General features: G+C 38.9%; 1 protein-coding gene across 3 annotated transcripts in view; it reads right to left on the bottom strand.

The window, feature by feature from the left end:
• MCM9 (minichromosome maintenance 9 homologous recombination repair factor) overlaps positions 1 to 23860 on the bottom strand; it is an 85002-nt gene extending 61142 nt beyond the window's left edge. For all 3 annotated transcript variants that reach the window (XM_036871380.1, XM_036871381.1, XM_036871379.1), the window contains exons 1-7: positions 23564 to 23860; positions 20908 to 21226; positions 11479 to 11795; positions 10929 to 11010; positions 7242 to 7442; positions 3285 to 3410; positions 1715 to 1834 (exon numbers count right to left, since the gene is read on the bottom strand). In XM_036871380.1, the coding sequence (XP_036727275.1) occupies positions 1715 to 1834; positions 3285 to 3410; positions 7242 to 7442; positions 10929 to 11010; positions 11479 to 11795; positions 20908 to 21211 (1150 nt within the window). In that variant the 5' untranslated portion in view covers positions 21212 to 21226; positions 23564 to 23860. The remainder of the gene's footprint in view (positions 1 to 1714; positions 1835 to 3284; positions 3411 to 7241; positions 7443 to 10928; positions 11011 to 11478; positions 11796 to 20907; positions 21227 to 23563) is intronic.
• Between the last annotated feature and the right edge of the window lie 318 nt (positions 23861 to 24178).

The following is a 24178-nucleotide window of genomic DNA, read 5'->3' as shown; positions in this document are numbered from 1 at the left end:
TTTGAGCTGAGAAAACAAGCAGAAGTCTGAGAAACGTGCATGCATTCGTTCATTTATAACCTTATACAACCGTAGGCTTCCATGTGGTCTTATCCTCAGGTTTGGGGTTTCTAGTTTTACCAAGAAAGCCTGTGGCAGCAGTTTTCAAAAGTTTTTATGTAACCCATGGTAAAAAAAAAAAAATTTAAAAGTATGACCTGATAACACAAATATGTATTTATATTAACAATTTTCATGAAAATGTGCCCTTAATAGTGCACCTTTACTGTGTGCCCTAGTATATTCTAGTATCTTTTATTGTATTTTGTTTTGAAAGTGCTGGTTTTGACCCACTGAAATAACTTTTTATGACCCTCTAATGGGTTGTGATACAGTTTAAAGAAAGGCTAGTCTGGCCCTTTGGGTAGACGAGAAGTAGCAATAACTTTTCTACAGTTCTAAAATTTATATTCCCTCTACCTGTCATTTCTTTCATATTCGGATTATGAATTTGGCAATAAGAAAAAGAGGGAAAAGGGCCAATACAGTGAATTCATCAGCCATTCACTTTAAAACTGTCCAAATACTCTGAAGTTACTAATAGTCCACAAATTGGACTCATTTCTTGACACTCCATATAATTAACTTAGGAAACATTCCACATTGTTACTCGGGAAACACCTTTATTTGTTTGTTGTTAATATCATTTAATACAGAACTCTAGAACACTGGGTCATAACAATTTTAAAATGCACATGAAGTGTTCTTCATATATTCTTGCCTCAAGTATCCTAAAGCTTGTCTACGCCTCTCAATCCATAAATCCCTTCTTATCAGTGCTTAATATACTGTCTAGTTATATTTCAAAACCTGAGAGTCCCTTAAAATGGGGCTCTTGTTACATAGGACCATTGATGGAGCATATGCTGTTTTATGGTAAGTTTTAGACTATAAGCTTCTCATAAGAAATTTGAGCACAAGCCACGGACAGTAGGCATCCCTAACAAATAACAAATAACATTTTTAAAATGTGTGAAACCAAAGGCCTATTATAGGAGAATAGGAGAAATATTTCCCCAATCAAAACAGTGTAAAAATTCAAAGTGGCATCAAAACATGTTTTTTAAAATAATTTTTTCCTGAAGTCACTTTATAATCAAATCTTGACATTATATCAGCAAAGGCTTTAAATATACTTGTTGAAGAATCATTACAATGTATGAATGAAGCTACACGTTGCAATGATGAAAGTACACTTTCCACATACTAAGACAAATTTTCTACCTAAGAATTTTCAGTAGGAATTACTGTTGCCCGTAAGATCCATGAGCATGAAAATGCCGTAAGCGTACGCCAGCTATGTACTTTTATGAAGTGAGATTTTTCCCCCTATTTAATTAATTTCAACACTGTTTGCTGGGTCTTCACAGAATAACAGATGCTGCATAAACATGTTTGAAAGTAATCATTAGAGAATGAGAAAACTGAATAGGATCATTCAAAACTAAGATACAAAAAGATATATGGAATAAGCTTTTGGAAAATAAGTGAAGGTGGAGGTTTTAAAATATTTTCTTGGAGCTACAAAAGTAGTGCTACATATTTACTTAGGTTTTTGGCAGTAACTCAAAAATCTTGACATGTATCCTGTTATAGGTACTTTTTCACAAGAAAGCAACCATTGTGTTAGCTTCTGTAGTAACATTAAATTAATTGAAATTGTCACATAAAATACCTGCACTAGTAGATCCAATTCCTGTCGTCAGCACAGACCTTGGTGTAATTTTTGCTGCATATTTGAGGAATTGAGATTTCCCTGTGCCAGGATCCCCAACCAATAAAAGATGAGATTCACCTAGAAAAACGTAAATAATGTAGTTTTAAATTTCTATGAAAAGACTCGTAAGTGTAATTAATCAAAAAGAAAATGGTCCACTTGGGGTGCCCACACAATTTATATTTTATATGGTGCTTTTGCTTAAGGTCATTCAAGGAAGGATTTAACCAGAATATCTTAGAAAAGTTAACTTTCAAGGTAAATAACAATCTTTTAATTGATTTCTGAATACCATTTAAAATCTAAATTTTTTAACAGATTTTTGTGCTATTGCTAGATGTTTAAGACTGTGTTTAACATTTAAAAAAATTTTGCCTTATAAAGTTTCTGATTTTATTTAATCTATTTGAAATATCAAAGTACTGTGATTAAAGCTTTCCATCCCGCCATATAAGTATTTTATTCTATTTTTATTTAAGTATTTTTAAGTGTCTGGGACTTTATAAGTGCTTTATAAATACCAAATCACTTATGATTCTAACAGTTAAGTGAAAACCTTTTCATTCTGTGAAAATTTTAGTAGTTTAATGAAGTAGCTATCTTAAAGTACTCTTATTTTTCAAACATAACATAGTGAACACATGAACATCCTGCAGCATATGTTATCTCACTGATCAAGCAAATTTATTCAGTAATATTCAAGTATTTTCTGAATACATTAATAGGGAAATACTACGTAAGCTCAACATTTAGCAGAAGGCCTTGCAAACAGTAGGTAATCAAAACATACAGTACACATAAACCTTACACTTACTATTCTATACTGTACAGTATGGTTTTTGAGTCCCTACTAACAGTCTGATTTACAATAATGTCCTTTTAGTCTTTCGGTTAAGCCTTTGGTTATTATGACCCTCATATTGCCTGTATGAGGGCCATAATAAACCTAGTTTATGCCAGATTCAGGTCAGTTAAGTGTGTTAACCACAAAAGAGCTTTCTGCCATTTGGATGTAATTACACACTTAGAGTAATTTTTGCTTGAATGCATGACCTATGGCAGCACCTCTTGGCAGATGGCACATTTGCTACCCACCAGCAGAAGGGGAACCAGCAGGCAGATGACTGAGAGCAGGAGTCTGAGACAAACACACTGACAGTCACAGATGGAGAGACACTGACTTGGAGACATTAAAAAGCACTATTTCTAATCTTTTCCTCTTGGAGAGAGACTGGGGATCCAATGAAAAACACAGACAGTAAAAGAAATGTAAAGATTTTATTTTGTGGCACCCTGATAGGCTGGAGCAAGAATATATACTTATTGAAAGTCTTTGGAAAGACTGGTATCCTACACAGTAGTTCCTGATGTTGGACTGAGTATTACATAGTGAACACCTGTCAGTTTTAAAAGATTACATTTGGAAAATAAAGCTCAACAAGCAATTTTTATTCAGGAAAGAAAAATTCTAGCTTCTCTTCTTACTCTGTGTGTTAATATTTCTCAAAAATTTTAAATGGGTACTAACCTCTGACCCGTGTTCCTGTAGCATCGGTCCTTTGAATCCCACCAGCCAGCACCATGGCCACAGCAAGCTTTACTAGGTACATTCCAAAAACTTGAGGGCACAAGCTAGCCAATATTTCATTCCTTCCTGGGAAAGGCAGAAAGATGAGTTACCAATAATTTTCAAGAAATCCTAGCTGAAATTTCCCTTTCTATCCTATCTTCTTAGAAACACTCTATGCTCTAAAATGATCAAGGGTACCATTTCCAAATGACTAAAAGGGGTGAATAACTTTGTTTTGGTCCTCAAAGTCCTTTTCTTATTATAAGGCCATGAGATGAAAATTCTTTTTATTCCTGGGTGCTACCTGTTTGTTTCTATAAATTTAGCATACTTTACAAGGGACAGAAAGAAATCTCTTTTCTCCCTCATTGGACCAACATTATCCCTTAAAAATAATACCAGCTGCACTTCTTGTGCAATAATTTCAGTAAACTTACTCCACTGCCTAAATAAAAGGAAGGTGTTCGATCTCAGAAACAATGAGACAGATTGTAGAAGCCTGTTATCTTTAAATACAAAAGGTACTTGGAGCTCATGGAGCTTCTCCAGAGGTATAAGAGAGGTAAAATCAACCCATCCTGAAAGTCAATTCAGCATTTGCTCTGAGCAGTTTGGTAAACTGTTTTATCTAGACTAAGCATCAATGTATCAGGATATTTAGAAGATCATTATAAACGACAACTCTAGCAATCCAAGCTGGAGGTCTTAGGATTCTTCTGATAACATGCTTTAAATAAGTGATTACCACTGTTTTAGGTTCTGTTTTCAGACATATCAAACACCAAATCTGAGATCTGCCTATGCCATCAATGAATAAAGTAGGTATTTCATTCTGTCATTGGCCAATCAACCAGTGAGGCCCATAGAATTTATGAGACTCTAACAAGCCCCTACGGAGTCTGCCTTATACGGAATTCACTACTGTGATGGTACTCTGTATGTCTGCATTCATGTTACCAGAAATTAATGTCCACATGCTGGTAACTAATCTGCACGTTTGAGGGCTTTTATATTTAACTCTGAGCTTGTACTCATGTTTCAATGATAGCTCTTTTGAGGAGGAAAATAATCATACAAGTACTCCTTTAGCTGATGATTCCAGTTCCAGAAGCTTTTCCATCAAGATAAAGGAAAGGGCCTTCCTCCATAATTTGTGTCCCTACGCACAAAGGCTACTTTTCATAACGAATCAAAATTGACTCAGCGGCAATTAAGCTATGGTGATGTGACCTGGGATGGCAGAAATGGTTAAGAAAGAAAACATTTTAGTAAAAAGGGAACCAAAAAGAAGAATTAGTAAATCCTGGAAGTTCATTAACTGCTGGAGGGGATCCCTCCTTTCCTGAGGTAGAAAGTTGAGAGAAAAAAGATGAAAGGTCTGAGATCTACATAGTTAAGACCCGACAGCAGGTATGTAAATTCTGACCAGAATCTGGAGATTACACATACAAAGAAAGAAAGACTAGCCTCAACAAGCAGGGAACAAGTAGGCAAACTGACCTGGAAGACACTCAAGCCGGAGCTGTTAAAGAGCCAGCTTTTTCAGTAAAGGTGGATTCAGTGACTAATGCGCTGACAGGAAGCACATCCCACAGGCTCTGGTGGCAGAGCCCAGTGCTGCTATTTACTAGCTGTCTGACCTTGGGCAAGTTTCTTACTCTCTCCACCTCCATTTCCTGATCTGTGAAATGGAGATAATGATGGTATCTCGTAGGGTTGTTAAGGAGCTAATAGGTGCACGGCACACAGAATAGTATCTGGCACATAGTAGGAGCTACTTACTTGTTAACTATTATATTACCTGTACTACTTGTGCTTATTTCTCATCTCAAGGTTTCCTCACACTGTGGTCAACACAAAAGATACACTCTGAAGTCAGGTCTGAGGTACCAGAGAAAAGCAAAGGGGAAGGTCCATTCCCTAAATTTGTTATCACCTAAAGTTGAAAAACTTGATTCCTTGGGTCATGGCAGTAGAAGCTCCCATGACTGTATCATGGAAGAGAATGCATTAGGGTGAATACCACCCCATTCCTTCCCTCCCTCCCTCTCAAATTTCTGGTTCTAGACCATGTTAATAGTGTGCCCATGTAATCCACTCTTGTGGCATGGCCTTCAGTTACCCCAAGGAAGAGAGCTTCTTAGATTTAAGATAAATGAGTCACCCTGGAGTGGGTTGAGATGGCCCAAAAGACCCCAACCCCTACGTTTGGGTTTCTATCCAGCCTCTATGCATCAGGGTCAGGGGATCCCTGAGATCAGTGTAGATCAGAAGAAAATCTTTAGCTCCTCGTCAATACTCACAGCATCAGAGCTTAATGAAGCAGGCCAACCTCCCAGAGCTGAGCAGTGAAGTAATCTCTGGCTTTAGACCAGCAAAATGAAGACACACTTTTGGATGCAGCTCCCCACCTCCACCCTCCTCCCCACACCCCCCAACACACACACATACACTTTGAAGTGGTAAAATATAGTGGGCTGATAATTGGTACTTAGGATATGAAGAAAGCAGAATCTGTTCATACTAAAAAGAAAACAGTTGCCTCGTTTTCTCCCTGTCTTCTCACAAAATATTATATTTATTTCTTCTTTTCATCCAGTAACTGAGATGTATAGCTATAGCCTTCTAAGTAAAACAAGATAGACTAATCACCAGCACAAAGAACTTCTGATGGCCTAGTTGGAACACTGTATGATGCCCTTCCTTCACTGTTACTAGGTGGAGTGTAGCTGTGGCACTGGAATTAATAAGGAATGATTATGGTCCAAGGAAGAGTTACAGATTTTTGTGAGGATTTGAGCCTAAGAAACAATTTTAAGTAAAAAAACTTATTTAAAAATACATATAATTCTTAAAATGTTTGCTTAATAAAGCCACAACATAGAGACCTTTGGTTCTTTCTGTATGGATCAAATAAAAGAATGATCTGTAACCACCATACACGTGTTACACACATAAGCAAAAAAAAAAAAAAATCCCACAAAATAAAAGCAAACTGCCTATATTTAGGCAAGTGAAAGCCTTTTCTTAACTAATTAATTAATTTTTATTTCATTGAGCCACGCGGCATGTGGGATCTTAGTTCCCCGACCAGGGGTCGAACCCACGTCCCCTGCATTGGAAGCATGGAGTCTTAACCGCTGGACCACCAGGAAAGTCCCTGAAAGTCTTTTTTTGTGAAATGATATCTGTCCAGTTCACCATGTGATTTAAGAATAAAGTAATAACCGTGTATTAGATTTGAGGTGAGGTTTATCAGAAATAGTCTTTTACTGGCTTCCGTTTATTTTTCTCAGAAGATGCCTCCAAGGAAGAATGAAAATAGACATTTGGAGATTTAATTGGTGTTTTATACATTTGGGATTTTTAAATAAAAAATACTCTACAAACCCAATGGCTATAATGTTTTAATCTGTGTAATTACATCTTAGTGTCACAGTCAAAATTTTTTGCTGTGATGACAAAGCTTATTTTTTGCATCTCTTTCCTACTTCATATTTTTAAATCTTCAGCTAAAACAGTGTGAAGCTGTCTTAACTGTATAAGATACATCAGAAAAGAAATGGCTTTAATAGGATGAAGTTTCTTAATAGGATGAGTTTTGCCTATTTAAGGCAGAACTATGTATGTAATTGGTAAAGAAGGTAGAAAGCTCTGAAACTATTTTGGCAATATAAGAGATGTTAAAATAATAGTTGGAAATGGAAAATCTCTTGGAATTTCCAGTAAGATCTCTAAATAGAAAAGATTATGCCAGAAAAGGGCTGCAAAGGGAGACTACAGCTAGAGGTACTGACTAATGCTACTCCCTTTGAACACAGTCACTGATACATAGCATGTAAATCACAAACATTATATTTAACTAATGAATGAAATGCCGTTAATAATTATCAGCTCTATACCCTTAACACAAACCTGCAAAAGGATCGCTCTTATAGTATTCCCAAAAATCTTCAAATTCTTTTCGGACCTCCTCATCCATGTTGATCCCTGCAGACTGCTCATTATTTACTTGGATGTAATTGGCTTTCAGGACTATCTCCACTTCACAGCGCACATCTTGCTGAAAGGGCTTCCACCGTTGCATTACAACCCCATAAATAGTGAGGTCATCACCTGGGACAAAGCACCGAGTGAGTCCAGCAGTAGCATCCTGCCTGCTTGGGCACAAACTCGACAAAGGACCAGAACCAAGAAATAAACCACCACCCCACCATGGTTTAGAGTAGTACACATTCTTCCAGAAACCATTTGGGACAAAAGAACACCACAGAGTCCTGATTTTTTTTTTTTTTAAACAGGCACTTATATTTGCACGGCTAAAAGCTAAAGCCAGCATTTTAATTTTTCTTAATCTGCCACATGATAATCACACCAAATTCTAAATTTTCCCTGGGAAAATAGTTTACTGGATGATTTATTCATCGTGATTATATTGGGTGAAATGTTCATCCTCAGAATCTCTAACCATATAGTTCTCACTTAAAGAAGAGGTGGGAATTGCAGCCAAAAGGTTAAAGTGCAGTCTGTCCCTCAGTATCTGCAGGGGATTGGTTCCAGAACCCACCTCAGATGCCAAAAGCCACGGATGCTCAAGTCCACAGTCAGCCCTCTGAATCTGAGGTTCCGCATCTGCAGATTCAAGCAACCATGGATCGTGTAGTACTGTAGTATTTACTATAGAAAAAAATCCGTGTATAAGCGGACCCACAAAGTTCAAACCCATGTTGTTCAAGGGTCAACTGCATAATCAATTTGGTGTCAGGAAAGGAGACAATCTCGTGATAATGGATACTATACTAGTTTTAGTTTCTTGTATATTTCATTTTTACTTAACTGCATTTGTTAACATTCACTCGCTGCCTTTTTTTTTTAATGAACAAAACAATGAGTGCACTAAGAAATGAATGAATACTTGTTCTACTTCAAAGCTCCTTTCCATAAGCTATGAAAGCACAAGATACAACCCTGCTTGTTCTTTCTTGGTTGGTTCCTTCCCATCTAAGGAAACTCTCCCATTCCTAATTGATGGGTAGAATATTAAACTTTTACAGATTTTCCTAAGAGGCCTTGGGTAACTTATAGGCACAATGACAACTGTTTTTATTATTACATACAATTCAATTAATGAGTATAGGTGAGTGCTTGGCATTTGATATTTTGGTACTGGAGAAAAGGGGGCAAAAAAAGGAAATATAATCCTAGTCCCCCAGATTTCAATCTTGTTGAACACAGGATGTTGGACATACCTTAAATCCAATCCTGGTATTTATATTCTGAACTAACAGGCAAGTCTTCATTTCCAAGCCTATGTCAAATATATGATATCTGCTGATAAAAAATGCCTTTCACTCTCTAAATGTCAATGAGTAATGTGTAATCTGCAGGGCTTTTGATTTCCTGGAGAAAAGTGTTCTGTGAATGCTAAATGCATGGAACTGGTGGTAGCAATTCACCAAATAGAAGGCATATTTCTAGCCAAAGGCAACTTCATAGTAAATGGTGACGAACACATTAAATCGGTTCTTCACACATTTTCAAGATACTTCCTCAACCATTCCTGGATGGTTTTCAAATCCAATCAGGAATAGTGATCATTTACTATATTGTCTGCCCCCAATTTTTTAGATGAAAATGGCCAGGGCAACTTTATATGAGCACTTCAAAGAATTCTCTACTATGGTCATTTTAATGGGTTATATATAGGTTGTTTCTACATTAAGTCAAATGAGAAATTTAACTTTCAGGTATTGCACCCACTAGTAATAACCTGACTTTACTAAGCAGCAGTAATGTGGAAAATGTGAAGTACTCAAGAATGGACAAGAGCACTGCCTCATCAGATGTGGATTCAAATCCCAGCTCCACCACTCACCGGCTGTGTGGCAAGCTACCTAATAAACTGAGCTTATTTCTTGACCTACAAAATGGAATAATTATACTTACAACATAGAACTATAGTGAGAATTGGGTCAGATAATGTATATAAAGTACTTAATGCAATATCTAGAATACATGCTCAATAAATATTAGCTGTTATTATAGTAAACCTACTTTACATTTGTAAAGCAACTAATACCATTAAACACCCTTTAATATATACATGTTTTCATTTACTCAGATATTTGAGAGACAGATTCATATGATCATCAGAACAATTGTGAGGTATACATGATAGTCTAAGGCAATAGATACTAGTTTGAAACATGCATGTTTTTCCATAGTAAATGTTACTGGAAAAAATGTTATTTTCAGAAAGCTAAAATTCTTACTTTTACAATCCAATCTCTTTGTCCCCTCTGTCTTCTGCAGCATATTTACCACTGCAACCACCCTGGTCAGAGCCATCTTTAATCTCCTGCAGCACTTACAAGTTATCAGTACACAACCTCCAACTTTATTACTCTGCAACGTCAGACTGGGGTTCCTAACTAGACTGTAAATTCCTGAAGGGCAAGGATTATGCCATTTATGTCTTCTGATTCTCACAGAGGTTTGTAGCAATGGATAAATGAAAGATAGCTGATGGCAGACTGCTTCCATCCATTCTCTATTGTTAGTGACATGTGAAAGAAAAATAGCTTAAGATTTTTTTTTTTTTAAGTGCAGAAAGAATTCAGTTTAGATGAACTGCATGAAAACATCTTAATCTCTATCAAAGGACATTTTCATGTTCTGGCTAAGCTCATACAAGCACTGCTTTGCTGATCCAGACATTACAGATTCTGGTTAAAATCTAGAGTCTTATATGAACAAGGTACTTTGACACAGCCTTGTCCATTTATCAGGCAAACCATGATCAAAGCTGTTATTTACTTAGAATACTGTTTAGACAAGTATGAACTGTTAATATATTTGACATAAATTTCAAACTATGGGTTGGTGATTCTTGGTGGAAGGGGAGAATATTTTGACAAGGAATTATTCTTGACTCTAGATACTGAACTCTTTGTTTCCATAGAGCCTTTGCCTCATCATTTTAATGAAACGGCAGCTCAGTAAAAATGAGGCATTTGGAGAAGCTTAGGGTTAAGAAAAGGAAATGATGGAATTTAGAGACATAAAGCATTTTCGACTTGTCCAGTAGGGGAGCACTGGGATATGAAATAAGAGGTCAGACATACCTGTTACTGCCCAGGGGACACATTGGTGCTATTTTTTTTTTTTTTTTTTAATAGAGATTAAGGGGTTCTTAGGATGGGAAATATTTAAAGCAGGAAATGTTGAAGTTAGTTGAAAGGCAATCGTTGACAGCTATCATTTGCATTTTCTGACCCACCTTCAATTTAAATTAAATGTTAAACAGCCAGTGGAAATTGCTAGGCAAACAGTAAAAGCAACAGTTTTTAAGTTGTTTGGAATACGAGGAGGAAACACAAAGGATAAGCTCTCATGGGCAACTCAGGTTCTTCATCTACAAAACAAGCAGCTAGACTAGATCGCTGAACTCCAGCCCAGCTTCTTTCCTGCTATTACCTACCTCCTCATGCCAGTCTCTGTTCTCAAGTTCCCCACACTCACTTGCCAGTGATCTTGGGAAAATAAAAAGTGGCTTTTCCTAGTCAATACTTTAGGACCTACTATATAAGCTAACATTCTCACCAGATTTGCAACTGTCTACTAAGTCATCTTCCAGGATAACCTTCATTGTTCGTGGGATACTTCCAACAGATAGCCTTTGAACCTAGCAAGGAAAGGAAAGCAGACACTGAGTATGCTCAGATACATACTAAGTATTCAGAAGCCTAGCAGTTCTTCAAGTTACTGTTTCTATTTCTCTGGTATTATCACACAATTTAATTACGATGGGGATTTATGGAATTTTCTTGAAACTTGTGCCTACTATCAGTTTAAGAATTCACTAAAACTACAATAAAATAAAAACATCCATATGGAAAATATCTCAAAATATAATCTACCTTGTGGATGGTCAAAATAAACACATGCTCCAACTACTAAACACAATAACATTTACTTAACTAGAAAAGAGAGGCAGTTCTTTCCTATATCTAGTCATAAGGCAAATCACTCGGTTCCTCTGATTATTTCTTAATAACAGATTACAAACGTGTTCCCTAGTCCTGGCAATTTGCCCATAGCTGAAAAACACTTCTTCTAATTTGTTATTTTTCGCATTTATTTGATCACTTACCTGTTCCTGAATTTTGATTTCCTGATAATCTCTACACCTAGTTGGAGATGAAGACAAGTCTGAGAGGCAAGTGAATTTTGCAGAATCACAGGTCTCCAAGCTGGGACATGAGGATGGCCGACAGAAGGTATAATACTGCTCAAAGTCGGCCCTGACCACAAATACATGCTTGCATTTGTTACACATGTAATCCCGCTCAAACTCCAGGATCTTCACCAGACTCGTTCGAATCACTGTCCCAGTGACAGATAAAAAGTGTCCCACATCCTTGGTTCTAGGTATGTGCTCCCTCACCAGCTCAGGACAAACAGGCAATCCTGATGGAGAAACAAAACAAAAACACATCAACTTCTACTTGGGATTTGACTCCATGCAATATATTTTCCTCATATTTCCTGAGGGAGAAAGTATAATTTCAGGGAAAAAGAAATCTTTGTGTTCTACTTAAGAAAAAAGATCAACTCAAGAAAATATAAAAGAATTATTTCAAATAACAATTATCAATAGACTCTCTTTAAAAGTACGTATCTAGATGATATATTGATAATAATCTGGATTAAAAAAAGAATTGATTCTCTTAAGAGGGCTATCTCAGTAGGATGTAAACACAGTATATAATTTTAACCTCATTCAATGAAGAATATACTGCCACATGCAGTAAAATCAAAGCTGAGTGATAAAGAGATGGTAGTGGAATGAACAAAGGCTAGTGCTTTTTCTAGTTAGGTTCAGGATTTATTAATACATAAATCGGATAGTGTTTTCAAGTCTTGAATTACCTAGAGGTTTACCTACAGCACCACTTCATCCTTTAAAAACCTTGTGTTTCTCATCATTAATAAACAGGCAACTTAAAAGGTGCAAAATGCCAAAGAAAATTCTTATGTGGAAATGCCCTCTTTCTCATATTTGGCTACAAGGCACCACTGGAGTAGAGAGATGCTGCCTGTGATGGTCAAAGGCTGCCTCCTAACAGGTTTATCAAGGGAGCATTTGTTACACTGGTTCGTGTCCCGTGGTCTATGGTCTTGTCCTTGAACTTAGCCCTGAAACCTGATAAGCATGAACACTGAAGACATCTACTGGATTTGCCAAGCTCATAAGAAATAACCATAATAGGCATGATTACACTTTAAGTTTCTATGGTCAGAACATTTTCTCCCTGTTTATAGATCTATTCCGAAAGCCAAATCATTATCATCACTGTCATCATCATTGTCATCAGAAGGCAGTTTGGGATGCAAGGAATTTAAGGGAAAAAAAAAAAAAAGCAGAAGATTGCTTAGATGAACTGAATGCTTAAGGCGCCAGGCTACATTAATCTGGTGATACAGCTTAGACGTCTACAGACAGACTTGAATTTTCTCTGCTGCTGGCTGAGACTCTCTCTCCATACATCCTATACTGTATAAACAGGGTGGGCACTGCAACATTTGCCACTATGACTCCTTTTTCTATGCTTCCAAGGCTGACTTGCCTGCTTTCTAATGGAAATACTCTTTATTTATATTAACTTGGATTGTATCACACTTTGCCAGTAAGGGAGCCATACTTTTGCTTACGATGATTTTGTGCATCTCTGCTCTGTTCTGTGTCAACTTTACAGTTTAACTATCAGAAAACAAACTTATTTTCCTATTTCCAAATTCCTAGGGAATGCTTCATTGAAACACCCTGGGGCTCACCAGTGCTACATCATACGTGCAGGAATAGACAGAGAGGTTGGGGCAGGAATAAAGCAGGTTTTATCCATTAAAATATCCACTGTATTCACTTCTCAGTGCTCATCTCAGGCATCTGTTTATTCATCTGCATGTAGCTAAATATTGAGAACACACCAATATTTCTAGTTACAACCAAGTAAAAGCCAAACTAACAACCAAAAGCTTTTCGTTAAGAACAGGTCTAGTCCTCATATCCTCATTGCTTATGTTTCAGGGGTACAGTGTCCTCTTTTAGTTCCCATCCTAGAATGTTAAGAAACAAAAAACCACCAAGTGGAGATGTCTCTTCTTACTTGGCCTTAATGAGATGTACATTATGGCAACACATCTTCACAATGCTTGCAGATTCTCAATTACCTTTTCCTTCCTCCCCACATGAATGCTTTTTAAAAATTAGGATATAATTTAGGTACCATAAATTTGCCTTTTTAAAGTATATAATTCAGTGGTTATTAGTACATTCACAAGGTTATACAATCATCACCACTATCTAATTCCAGAATATTTTCACTGCTTCAAAAAGAAACCCTGTTCGCAGTAGCAGACAGTCTCTATACCCCCTCCTCTGAGCCTCTGGCAACCACTAAGCTACTTTATGTCTCTACGGATTTACCTATTTTGGACATTTCATGTAAATGGAATCATAAAATATGCACCCTTTTGTGTCTGGCTTCTTCTACTTAGCATACATTTTCAAGATTCATCCATGTTGTAACATGTATCAGTTCTTCGTTCCTTTTTATGGCTGAATATTCCACTGTATGGATATACCACATTTTGTTTATACATTCATCAATTGATGGACATTTGGGTTGTTTACATTTTTCTCCTATTATGAATAATGTTACTACAAACATTTATGTGCAAGTTTTTGTTGGAATACCTGTTTTCAATTATCTTGGGCATACACCTAGGAGTAGGATTACTGGGTTGAATATACTTTTTATAATAATTTTAATTTTTAAGTTTTCAAAGAATCACTAAGCGTTCTCTATTGTAAGTATATAAAAGGATACTCAAGTGGGAAACAGGATTATTAACCCAATTTGCTTCTTAAAGTATAAACAAAATCTATCAAAATTATTTCTGAGGGCTTCCCTGGTGGCGCAGTGGTTGAGAATCTGCCTGCCAATGCAGGGGACACGGGTTCGAGCCCTGGTCTGGGAAGATCCCACATGCCGCGGAGCAACTGGGCCCGTGAGCCACAATTACTGAGCCTGCGCGTCTGGAGCCTGTGCTCCGCAACAAGAGAGGCCGCGATAGTGAGAGGCCCGCGCACCGCGATGAAGAGTGGCCCCCGCTTGCCACAACTAGAGAAAGCCCTCGCACAGAAACGAAGACCCAACACAGCCATAAATTAATTAATTAATTAATTTTAAAAAAATTACTTCTGAGAAAGATGAGCAAAGTGAGGAGGAGAATAGGAAAAAAAAGTGATGGGTTAGAGAACTTCACAACAATTATATTTTTGAAAACACTTAGATTTTTGAAACATCCATTCTCTCTTTCTTGGCTCCTAAAGAAATACCATTTTTCATCCCATTTCTACTCCTCTCATTCCTAGCTCTGCTTCAGATGCAAATTGATTGTTCAGTTTAACTTCTACTGTCAATATATTAAAACTTAAGAAAAACTAAGATCACAAGAACTGGGTTATGGAGAGTGCTATGTTACTCCGATGCCATGCATACAGCAGAATGCCCAGTGAAACCACAGACTGCCCAGTGCAATTCAGCAGACTCTGGATGTTCAATATGATGAAGTCATACACATAACGAATGAGGTCTTAACATAATTATTTAGTTAGATGCTTGCTATTTTTGTCCTAAAAACAAACTTCAGTTTAAAAATGAAGCTATGTATAATTTTATTGTAGTTTTTTCCTAAAAAGCTACTTCTTTTTATTTCTTTTTTTTTAACATCTTTGAGTATAATTGCTTTACAATGGTGTGTTAGTTTCTGCTTTATAACAAAGTGAATCAGTTATACATATACATATGTTCCCATATCTCTTCCCTCTTGTGTCTCCCTCCCTCCCACCCTCCCTATCCCACCTAAAAAGCTACTTTTAAATTGATTTTGTCTTACTCTGAATAGCATCTTCAAATGGAAGAGTAAAACACCATATTCCCTGGTGCTTCTATAGTAATCCAGGCAAGAAATAACAAAGGCCTAACTTTTAATCTCCTCCACTTAAACCCTTCCATGCTGCCCCCAGATCTAAGAATAAGGAACCAAATGTGGGACTGGACCACAGGACGTTTTGTGACGGGATTCTTCTCACACCAAGCCCTCTGGGCACTCAAATGCTCTCATACAGTGTCCGCTTTGCCTGACACTCTCCTCCCTACTCTGTCCCTCAAAAATGGCCACACTAAGAAGCAACATAAGGGTTCAGAATACATACTGTGGAGCCAGAATGAATGAGTTGAGTCACTGCTCTATCACGCACTAGCTGTGTGACCGTGGCCAAATTATAACCTCTCAGATTTCCCTCCTGTAATATGGCAATAACAACAAAACCTACCTCATAGGATCACAAGAAGATTAAAATAATTCATATAAAGTTTCTTGGAAAAGTAACTTGCACATAGCAAGCACTATTTAAACCTTAGTTCTTATATGTAATCTTATCATTTTCCCCCTTAAAAGGTTGGCTTAAACATAATTTTCTTAATGAAATCTTTCTTTAACCCATTTCAGGTTAAATTCCCTCTTCTATGTGCCTTAACACACTGTTCTTCTCCTTCATACCACTTACCACAATTTAAATAAAAAGAATACATAATTATTATGTTTCCACACTAGAATATAAACTCCATGGGGGCAGGGCAGAGGTAAATTTTATTCGCTACTATATTATCATCGCTTTATAAATAGTAAGCATTAAAAAAGAAATAACTTGAAAGAAAAATAGACGAAAGGAAGGCAAGGAAGAGGGGAGGAATAGATGTTAAAGATACTACATGAGCTTTGAAACCAATTAGAGATAAGGTATAAGGAAGAGGGTGAAATTTAGAGTGACTCCTAGTTCTCTGGTTCCATTAACCAAGTCAGGGAATTCTGGAAGGCACATGGTAGTCAATCAGTAAATATCTATTGAAAGAATAAATATGGAAATACGATTTTCAGATGGAGGGGGGCACAGAGAGGGGAGGAAAATCATGACTACACTTTTTGATACACTGAGTTTGCAAGAAGATATCTCTAGTTTGAAACATCTGACAGACAAGAGGATATTTGAATACAGAGCTTAAGAGACAGATTCTGGCAATCAAGCAATCAATCAATCAAGTTGGCACTTGTTGCTCTATAAGTGGCAGCTGAAGCCTAGGTTCAGAATGGAGGCCACCCCATCAGGAAGAGAATGCAGGATTCAGGAGCAGATGGCCACATCTGAACCCTGAGAACCTACCACCTACAGGACCAGTAAAGGAAGAGGCTCCCAGAGCAGGGAGAAAAGCCACCGCTAGAGAGGGAGGAAAGGGCAAGACAGTGCTGTCAGCGGGGCCAAGGCTGGAGTTTCATAAAGGGGGAGGAGGCAACAGTAACAAATCCAGCAGGGAAATAAAGGAAGAGAAATCCCGACACTTGTCCCTCAGTCTGGCCATGAGGCAGTCACTGGGAAGGCGGGGGAGGGTGCGTTCAGTGTGGTGGAGGTGAAAGGGTGAATGGGGGAAGGTTATGCTAAAGAAGGCATGAACTCTGTCAAAACACTGTTATGAAAGGAGAGTGGATGGAGGGTAGAGGGGACACAGAGTTGAAAGAGGGGCCTCTCTCCTGAAAGGGAGACAGAAAGGATTCCTGGTCATCCTGGCCACCACCCACCACACCCCATAGGCTCCAGGCTTCCCCCCGGGGTGCTGGTATGAGTCGGTGACTGACTTCTAGCACCTGGCTTACCCATCTCCCTAAGATGGTAACTTACCAGGATGCACGTCTCATCTAAATCCAGATTCTTGAGTAGAGGCCATGGTTGGGCTTTAGGAAAGCCCTGAACCTCTTGAAATTCAGGTAGAAATTTAAATATATATACACCTGCATTTTCTGAAGAGGATTTGTAACTTTCTCAACATATAACCCTGAAGAACCTCTTATTTAAATCCTCAGTCCCATAGTTCTATTGACTTGCATATCATTACCTCTAAGAACAGAAAAAGGGGCTTACATTGTGGGAACAGTCGCTAAACCTCCCTCCCCTCCTTTCATTTAATAGTAATGCCCTAACGTCTCTTATTGCCTACTCAGCTCCTGTTTAGATCACATCCTACAAGACCTGCCCCAAATGCTATGACAACATGACAGGGACATTCATAATCACTTACTGCCTGGACCAGTCATTTAGGACCTTAGTCACGTATTGCTTTGCACTGCTCCTTAACCGTTTTGTGTCTGGAGGGTAGCGTCACTTCTTGAGATCCTTTTCATGCTACTCTGTACCCAGCCCAGTGCTTTATTAAGCACTTCTAGATAAGGAGAAAATTAGTGAATAAGAGAAGGGGAAATGGGCTTTCCCTCTCTCTCTAGCCTTCCCTTTATCACATCTGGCCTCCAACCTCCTAGTCCAGACAAAGTGCATGAATTTTTCTGTGCATTTCATGGTACCTCTGTAGCTTTCCTCAGGCATGCTACTTTGTCTGGAGAACTCTCCCCAGTTCACTCAGCCAGGAAGAGTATACTCAAGTTTATCCTTTTGCAAGAAAACTTCCCTAAGTCCAGGCTAGCACCCTCACACAGACACAAATGGAACAGCTAAGCAAAATGGTCAAATGAATGCATCATTGCATAAAAGATGCTTCTTATATCTGGAGGAAACTTCTGCCAGGAAGAGCGAAAAAGAAGATACTCCTTAGGTCCAGAGACACCTTCCCTTTCCTTGCACATGATAACTCAGGCCTGTGCGTGCTGGGTCATGACAAGTCTATGCAATACTGATTTTATTTCAATCAGCATAAGGAGATGTGCCGGAGAGATATTACACACTCAGGAAGAAGGCAGGTGACAGGTGGAGGGCGTCAGGCTCAGCCCCAAGGGTCCCTCATATGCTCACCAACCCTCTCTGTGTCCCTCCTGAAGTGTGACCAGCAAGAGTGAATTCCCTGCTGCCCACCTCCAACAAGGGGCCTGTGTCTAAACCCAATTACAGCACCTCTAAAGAAAAAACTATGTAAACATTTACAACCAATTTTTCTAAGATTAGCTTTTCATTATCTTCCGTACTTTTATAATAGGGGGCAATATGCCATCCTTAATGTTCTTATCTTACTGAATGGAATCATGTATATGGTACCTGTTAGGGTAAACATTTTTTTTTTTTAGAATCAAGCAAGTTAGCCTAAAACATGATATCATTACCATTAAGTGGTTTATTTTGTATAGTAACTATATTATTTTAAGAAAAGGATAGTAGAGGTGGGTACATTTTTGGATCTTCAGATTCTTTACTTTCATATTACAATTTTTTAAGTAAATTTATAATATAAAGACAGAGATAAAAGTAACATAATGTTAAGCAGAACTGACCACAACAATCAAAACCCTAGAACTAAAAAAGGGTAAGGGACAGTGTTTTGATAGAAATGTCAATTCATTTTAATCTTTCTGTCTTACTATATGCTACTAAGTGTGTTCTTCAACTATCCCAGTGAAGCAGGGTACATCAGGCACTAAGCCACCATTAGTGCTAAACAACAAAAACCTTTGTCATTATCTGACTCATTCACTGATAAAAATAAATAAATAAATTTTTATTTAAAACAGAGACATGTCCACATCTGTGTTAGAGATATGTCCAGATCAATTACTTCAGGTCCATGGTTTCCAGCGTGCAGTCCCTGGAAATCGGCATCAGCCTCAGAGCTTTGAGAAGTGCAAATTCTTGGACCCTAGGCCAGACCTCTTCAGTGAGAAACTCTGGGGGTGGGGCCCAGCAATGGGCGCTTTAATAAGCCCTACAGGTGATTCTGATGCCCATTAATGTTTGAGAAACACTACTTTAAATAACAGGTGAGGGCTTTTTTTTCTTCCTCATTTATTCAATACTTTGATGGTAACTGCGTATTTGAATACCTTTCATCAAAACTACTGGTAATAGCAAGTGAACTTTAGACCAATAAAAATCCCAGAAGACAAAGGGCAATGCAATGTTCCTAACGAGACTGAACCACAGAGGCATCCTGGGTTTTAATAATTCAGTGCCTTGTCTGGAGTCCAAGATGGAGGAGCAATATACCTAAAACCAGACTTTTCCCATCCCTGGTTCATTCTGCCTGGGACACCTGCATCCCTCCCTGATCTCACCATCTAGTCTTGAATCTTTGGGTGAATCCCCTAGGACAATTCACTCCCTGCCCTGTGAGCTAATATATCTCGCACATACCTTGAGTGATGCATGCATCGCATAAGTAAAAGCTGCCAGTAAGCTCCTTTACAATTATGTTTAATATGTACATATGCATGTACCTGTGGGCATACATACACGATATGGTAAATATTTGAATATACAGCTGTCTCCCCTACAGCCTTGAACTCCTTTAGATGAGGGACTATACCATATTCGTTTTGGTTTCCCAGGGGTCTAGCAAATGCCTGCCTACAAGGGATATGTTTGTAGAATGAATGTTACTATGGTAGTAAGATAATTTGCAACTCACTTTCTCAGAGAATAATGAAGAACTAGGCTAAATTCACCTGAAACCAATAGGGTCACTTAGGCAGACAGAACTTTAGTATTTAAACTGAGCATGGAAAAGTGTCTAAACATAAGGACAGCCTAAAACCATTTGCTAAATACCATTTCAATAACATTAACTAAAGCCTCTTTTAACAATCCTTCTGCAACATTATCAGAAGAGGACATTTCTTCTTGATCCTAGCAAGAGATTACCTAATGTCTGATGCATGAAGATTAATAATCTTCATAATTTTATTCCAGTAAGTGCAATCGCAGATACTATTTTTTCACTTAAATGTCTGGAATTTTTTTGAATCTTAATTTATCTCCAAGGAATTCTATAGTGACTCCTAACCTTTTTTGGAATCACAGTAATCATTTTTGTTGATTACAAATTCCCACCTTTCTGAAATGTACTATAAAGTACATATTTATTTTTAAACAAAATGGTACATGTGTTCTCCAACTTAATCAAAGAGTGCAGGAATTCAAAGACACAGCTTTGACACCACAAGTTGCTGATTGCTCCACTGCAATTTCTTTAAAGTTAAGAGGCTTTATCTGTCGTTCATTCAAAAAAAGTTATTGAGTGCCTAATAGGTGGCCAGCACAATGTTAAACTTGATATATAAAAATAATGAATTTCCTAAAATAGTTTTGAAGATCACTAGGTAGCATCTACCACGTTGCTAATTCTTTGAATTATCAATTTTTCATTGTCAGGAGTCATAAAAGCTCAGAAAGCTGAACTAGTTTTGTACACACATACATATATGTGTAATATGCACACAAATATACTGCCTCCACACATTCTCCCTCCTCTCAGTTGGCATGGCTAGTACCCCAGCCTCCCAAATGTCCAGAGAAAACAGTATAAAATCATGATTCTTTTCCAAAAGTGACCATCAACTACATAATGGATATATTTTTAAGTATAAATGTCAATTCTTAGTGCTTAAATTCAATATATGTTGGGATTTCTCAAAATCTTTCTCAACAATAACATGGCAGTAAAATCCTTAAGTGATTCACCTGATATCCTGGCGTGAAGATTCTGCTTCATGGAGACACCTTCAGGCTGAGAAAGGGACTGGAGAATTGTCAAGGCTGATCTTCGAAGTGCACTATCAAAAATAGTTAGCACTTCATTAGGGAACGCGTTGAAATATTCCCCGATTTCCATGTTGGTCTCAAAAAGGGTCATGGCATTAACCACAACTGGGTAATGAGCATCTTCATCTCTTTCCTTCAAGATGAGAAGAATATCGTTCTTATGGTATTCCGAAACATATGACTCAAACACTTGACCAACCAGTGTAACCTGATCGCTATTCATCTTGGACCTAGGTAACTAAAGAAAGACAAGGACTGTATTATACCTTTGATTTTCTAGACTTATACACTAGTTTACAAAAAGATTGGTTATAAATCATTCTGACTTTGGGTCACACTCTAATCTCAAAATACTATCTGAATTCAAATCTTAATTAGATCTGACAGAGTCACAGTCACTTATCAAATTTATTTTTTTCAGTGAGTGAAGTTAATTTTAAGTCAAAGAATTATGTTAGTACTGATAACCGAAATCCAAAATGGTCCAATGCCTTTCCTATATCTTTTCCCCAAACTTCCTCCTCTTAACCCTATAATACGTCATGTAAAAGGCCTTTGCCCTTTTCTTTAATCAGATTCCATATATGCGTTTGCTCTCAAGTATAAAATCTTAAATGCCAGTCTTTTGGTTTAAGTTACTCCCGGTAGAGTTCTTTGCAAGCATCCTGGTTCTACATTTTATTCACATAAAAAACGTATCTTTCTCTCTGTCTCCCCACAACCTAGTTACACACACGCACACACACACACACTTTCATTTGTATTCTGCTACTTAAACGGAACACACGCTACTATTCAGATTGGTAGCCAATTCTGACTTAAATAGTTAACAAATTGGCTTTAGAAATTTACATTTGGAGGTGAACTTTTTCCTATTTTCTTTTTCTAACCTAGGAAAACTATTGGCTTCAGCAAAAACAGCTGTCAAGAGTCTAAAAAAAACTAGATCATTAAACTGAGGGAAGGAAATTGGTCTCTAAATAATAAATCACTACGATTGAAAGTAAATACAGTATATTACATTCCTGGCTATATGTATATATTTTTTAATTTGCACCTACAGATTAAAAGGGCCTATCCCCATTCTATTTTCATGTATACACGTAGATATCTACCATGTACAAGGCACTATCCTGGGAAATGAAAAAAGCACAATAAAAGGTCCTCTATGCCCTCAAAGAACCAAGGAACAGATCAAATGAAACGGTGCTCTAACAGTGGTAAAAATGCAATACAAATAGGAGCACAAAGGAGAGAAGGATTAAATTTAAATGGAGTGACAATCCCAGATGTGGCAATGGACAGTTACAAATAAACTGTCCAAATGGATCATTTAAGAAATTCTTATTAGTCAAAGGATAAGTGTCCTTTGACTAATTTCGTTCAACCAACATTTATTGTACTAGGCTTTAGAAACAGAAAGATTAAAGAAGATTATGACATTCACGGTTTAGCATCCTAAATATGCATTACACGTGCTATTAGCAATATTTGCCTTCTCTGGGAATCTACTAGAAGGTGTGAAAGGAGGGGGGGGCACGGTATACCACAGTTAGGTCAAGAATCCGGACACCTACAGGATAACAATGTGAGATTAAGAGATGTGTAGGCCACTACATTGGTAAGTATTTAGTTTGGGTTAGGTAATATAAATTCACCTAAGCATAAAGCAGAAAAAGCACTTGGGAAGGAACAACTAATCATACAGTATATTCACGATGTGGCCTTTGCTAAAAAAAAAAAAAAATCTGGAATCCCAAGAGTGGCTATAAGATAATCTCTAAGATTCTATAAATGCATATTAAATTTGGAGCCACAAATTTAGCAATTTAAAAGGCAGCTCCACATAAGCCAGGAAGGGGACAGCCGCAGAATTCATGGTTCAGATTAAGATCAGATTAAATTTCGCCTAGTCTTTTTGAAATAGCATCACTAAAATAAACAGCATTCACTTTCAATACCTGGGCACAGCTGACTAATCAAATATTTCTTAGCAGTTTGCAAACGCTAGAAACATGCTCACCCAGATTGACTGGTGGCAGTGTTTTACAACTTTCAAGCTCCTTTTCCTTTTTCTTATGCAACATTTGAAGACAAAATAAATAAAGCCAAGTTGTGCCACCTTATCCTCTTAAGTGCCAACAAGAAAAATCCGGGAGGATGCACCAGCGGCAATCTAGCTGGATCCCTGGTAACCGCAGCCCGCCACCCGCCGCGCCGCCCCTCCGGTAGCCACGCCCCTCCGCGTCCTAAGACCCGCCCCGCTGGCACCGCCCCCGCCCGCCCGCTTCAGGTCGGCGCCTCCTCCATGCCTGGCTAGCCGCGGGCGCTCGGCAAACGTGGAGCCGACTTGTGCCCGGAGACCTGCTTTCCACACTTCCGTCTCTGGACGTAGCCCATACCCTACAACAACTCGGCAGGTCTCTGACACTTCCCAGGCTCGGCTGCGGGCAGCTCCGTCGCCGGTCTGGTCCCAGAGTTGAATAGTTTTGGAACTAACCAGGTGTGGGCGAGACTTGGGACGCACTGTGGGAAAAATAAATAATGGTGCAACAAGGCAGCGGCTGTCACTTACTGGCGGATACGTGGTGTCAGAAGTCACCGGGGGCGCAGTGCTCCCGAGGCCGAAGGGCGCGGAGAGCTCAAGCCGATCGGCGGGGTCCAAAGAGGCGGGAGGAGGCCCCGGGTGGGGGCGGGGCGGGGCGCGCGCGTGGGGCCGCGCGAGGCGCCGTCGGCCGCGGGGGCGCGCAGGCTCCAGCGGGCCCGCCTCGCGCCCGGACGAGATAGGCGCCACGCGGGCGGCTCGGCCGGGCCCGCGCTCCCGAGGGGCGCCGGGCCGTGCACTGCCTCAACTTGGCGGCTCAGGTGGCTCTTCCGGGTGGAGAAGCGGGCGGGCGCGCGCCCCGCCAGGCGCCGCGGGACGAGAGAGGCGGGGCGGCGCGGGGCTGGCTGGGAGGGGCGAGTAGGGTCCCGGGCGGGGCTGGGCGGAGCCGCCGCTCGGTAGTGGGGAGGAGTGCCGGGCTGTGCGGTGGCTGTGAGAGAGTGTACGGCCCGGGCTTTCCGGCTCAGAACTCCGCCGGAGCTAAGGCCACAACGATTCTCTCTCTGCTTCTAGAAGTTTTAGAATGAAGGTTTTATGTTTAAGTCTATGATTCATTTTGAGCTAATTTTTGGATATGATGCGAAGTGT

This window comes from Balaenoptera musculus, chromosome 12, assembly GCF_009873245.2.
Source record: "Balaenoptera musculus isolate JJ_BM4_2016_0621 chromosome 12, mBalMus1.pri.v3, whole genome shotgun sequence".
NCBI lineage: Eukaryota > Metazoa > Chordata > Mammalia > Artiodactyla > Balaenopteridae > Balaenoptera > Balaenoptera musculus.
Note: the sequence above shows the minus strand (reverse complement) of the source record. Positions and strands in the feature narration are given on the sequence as shown.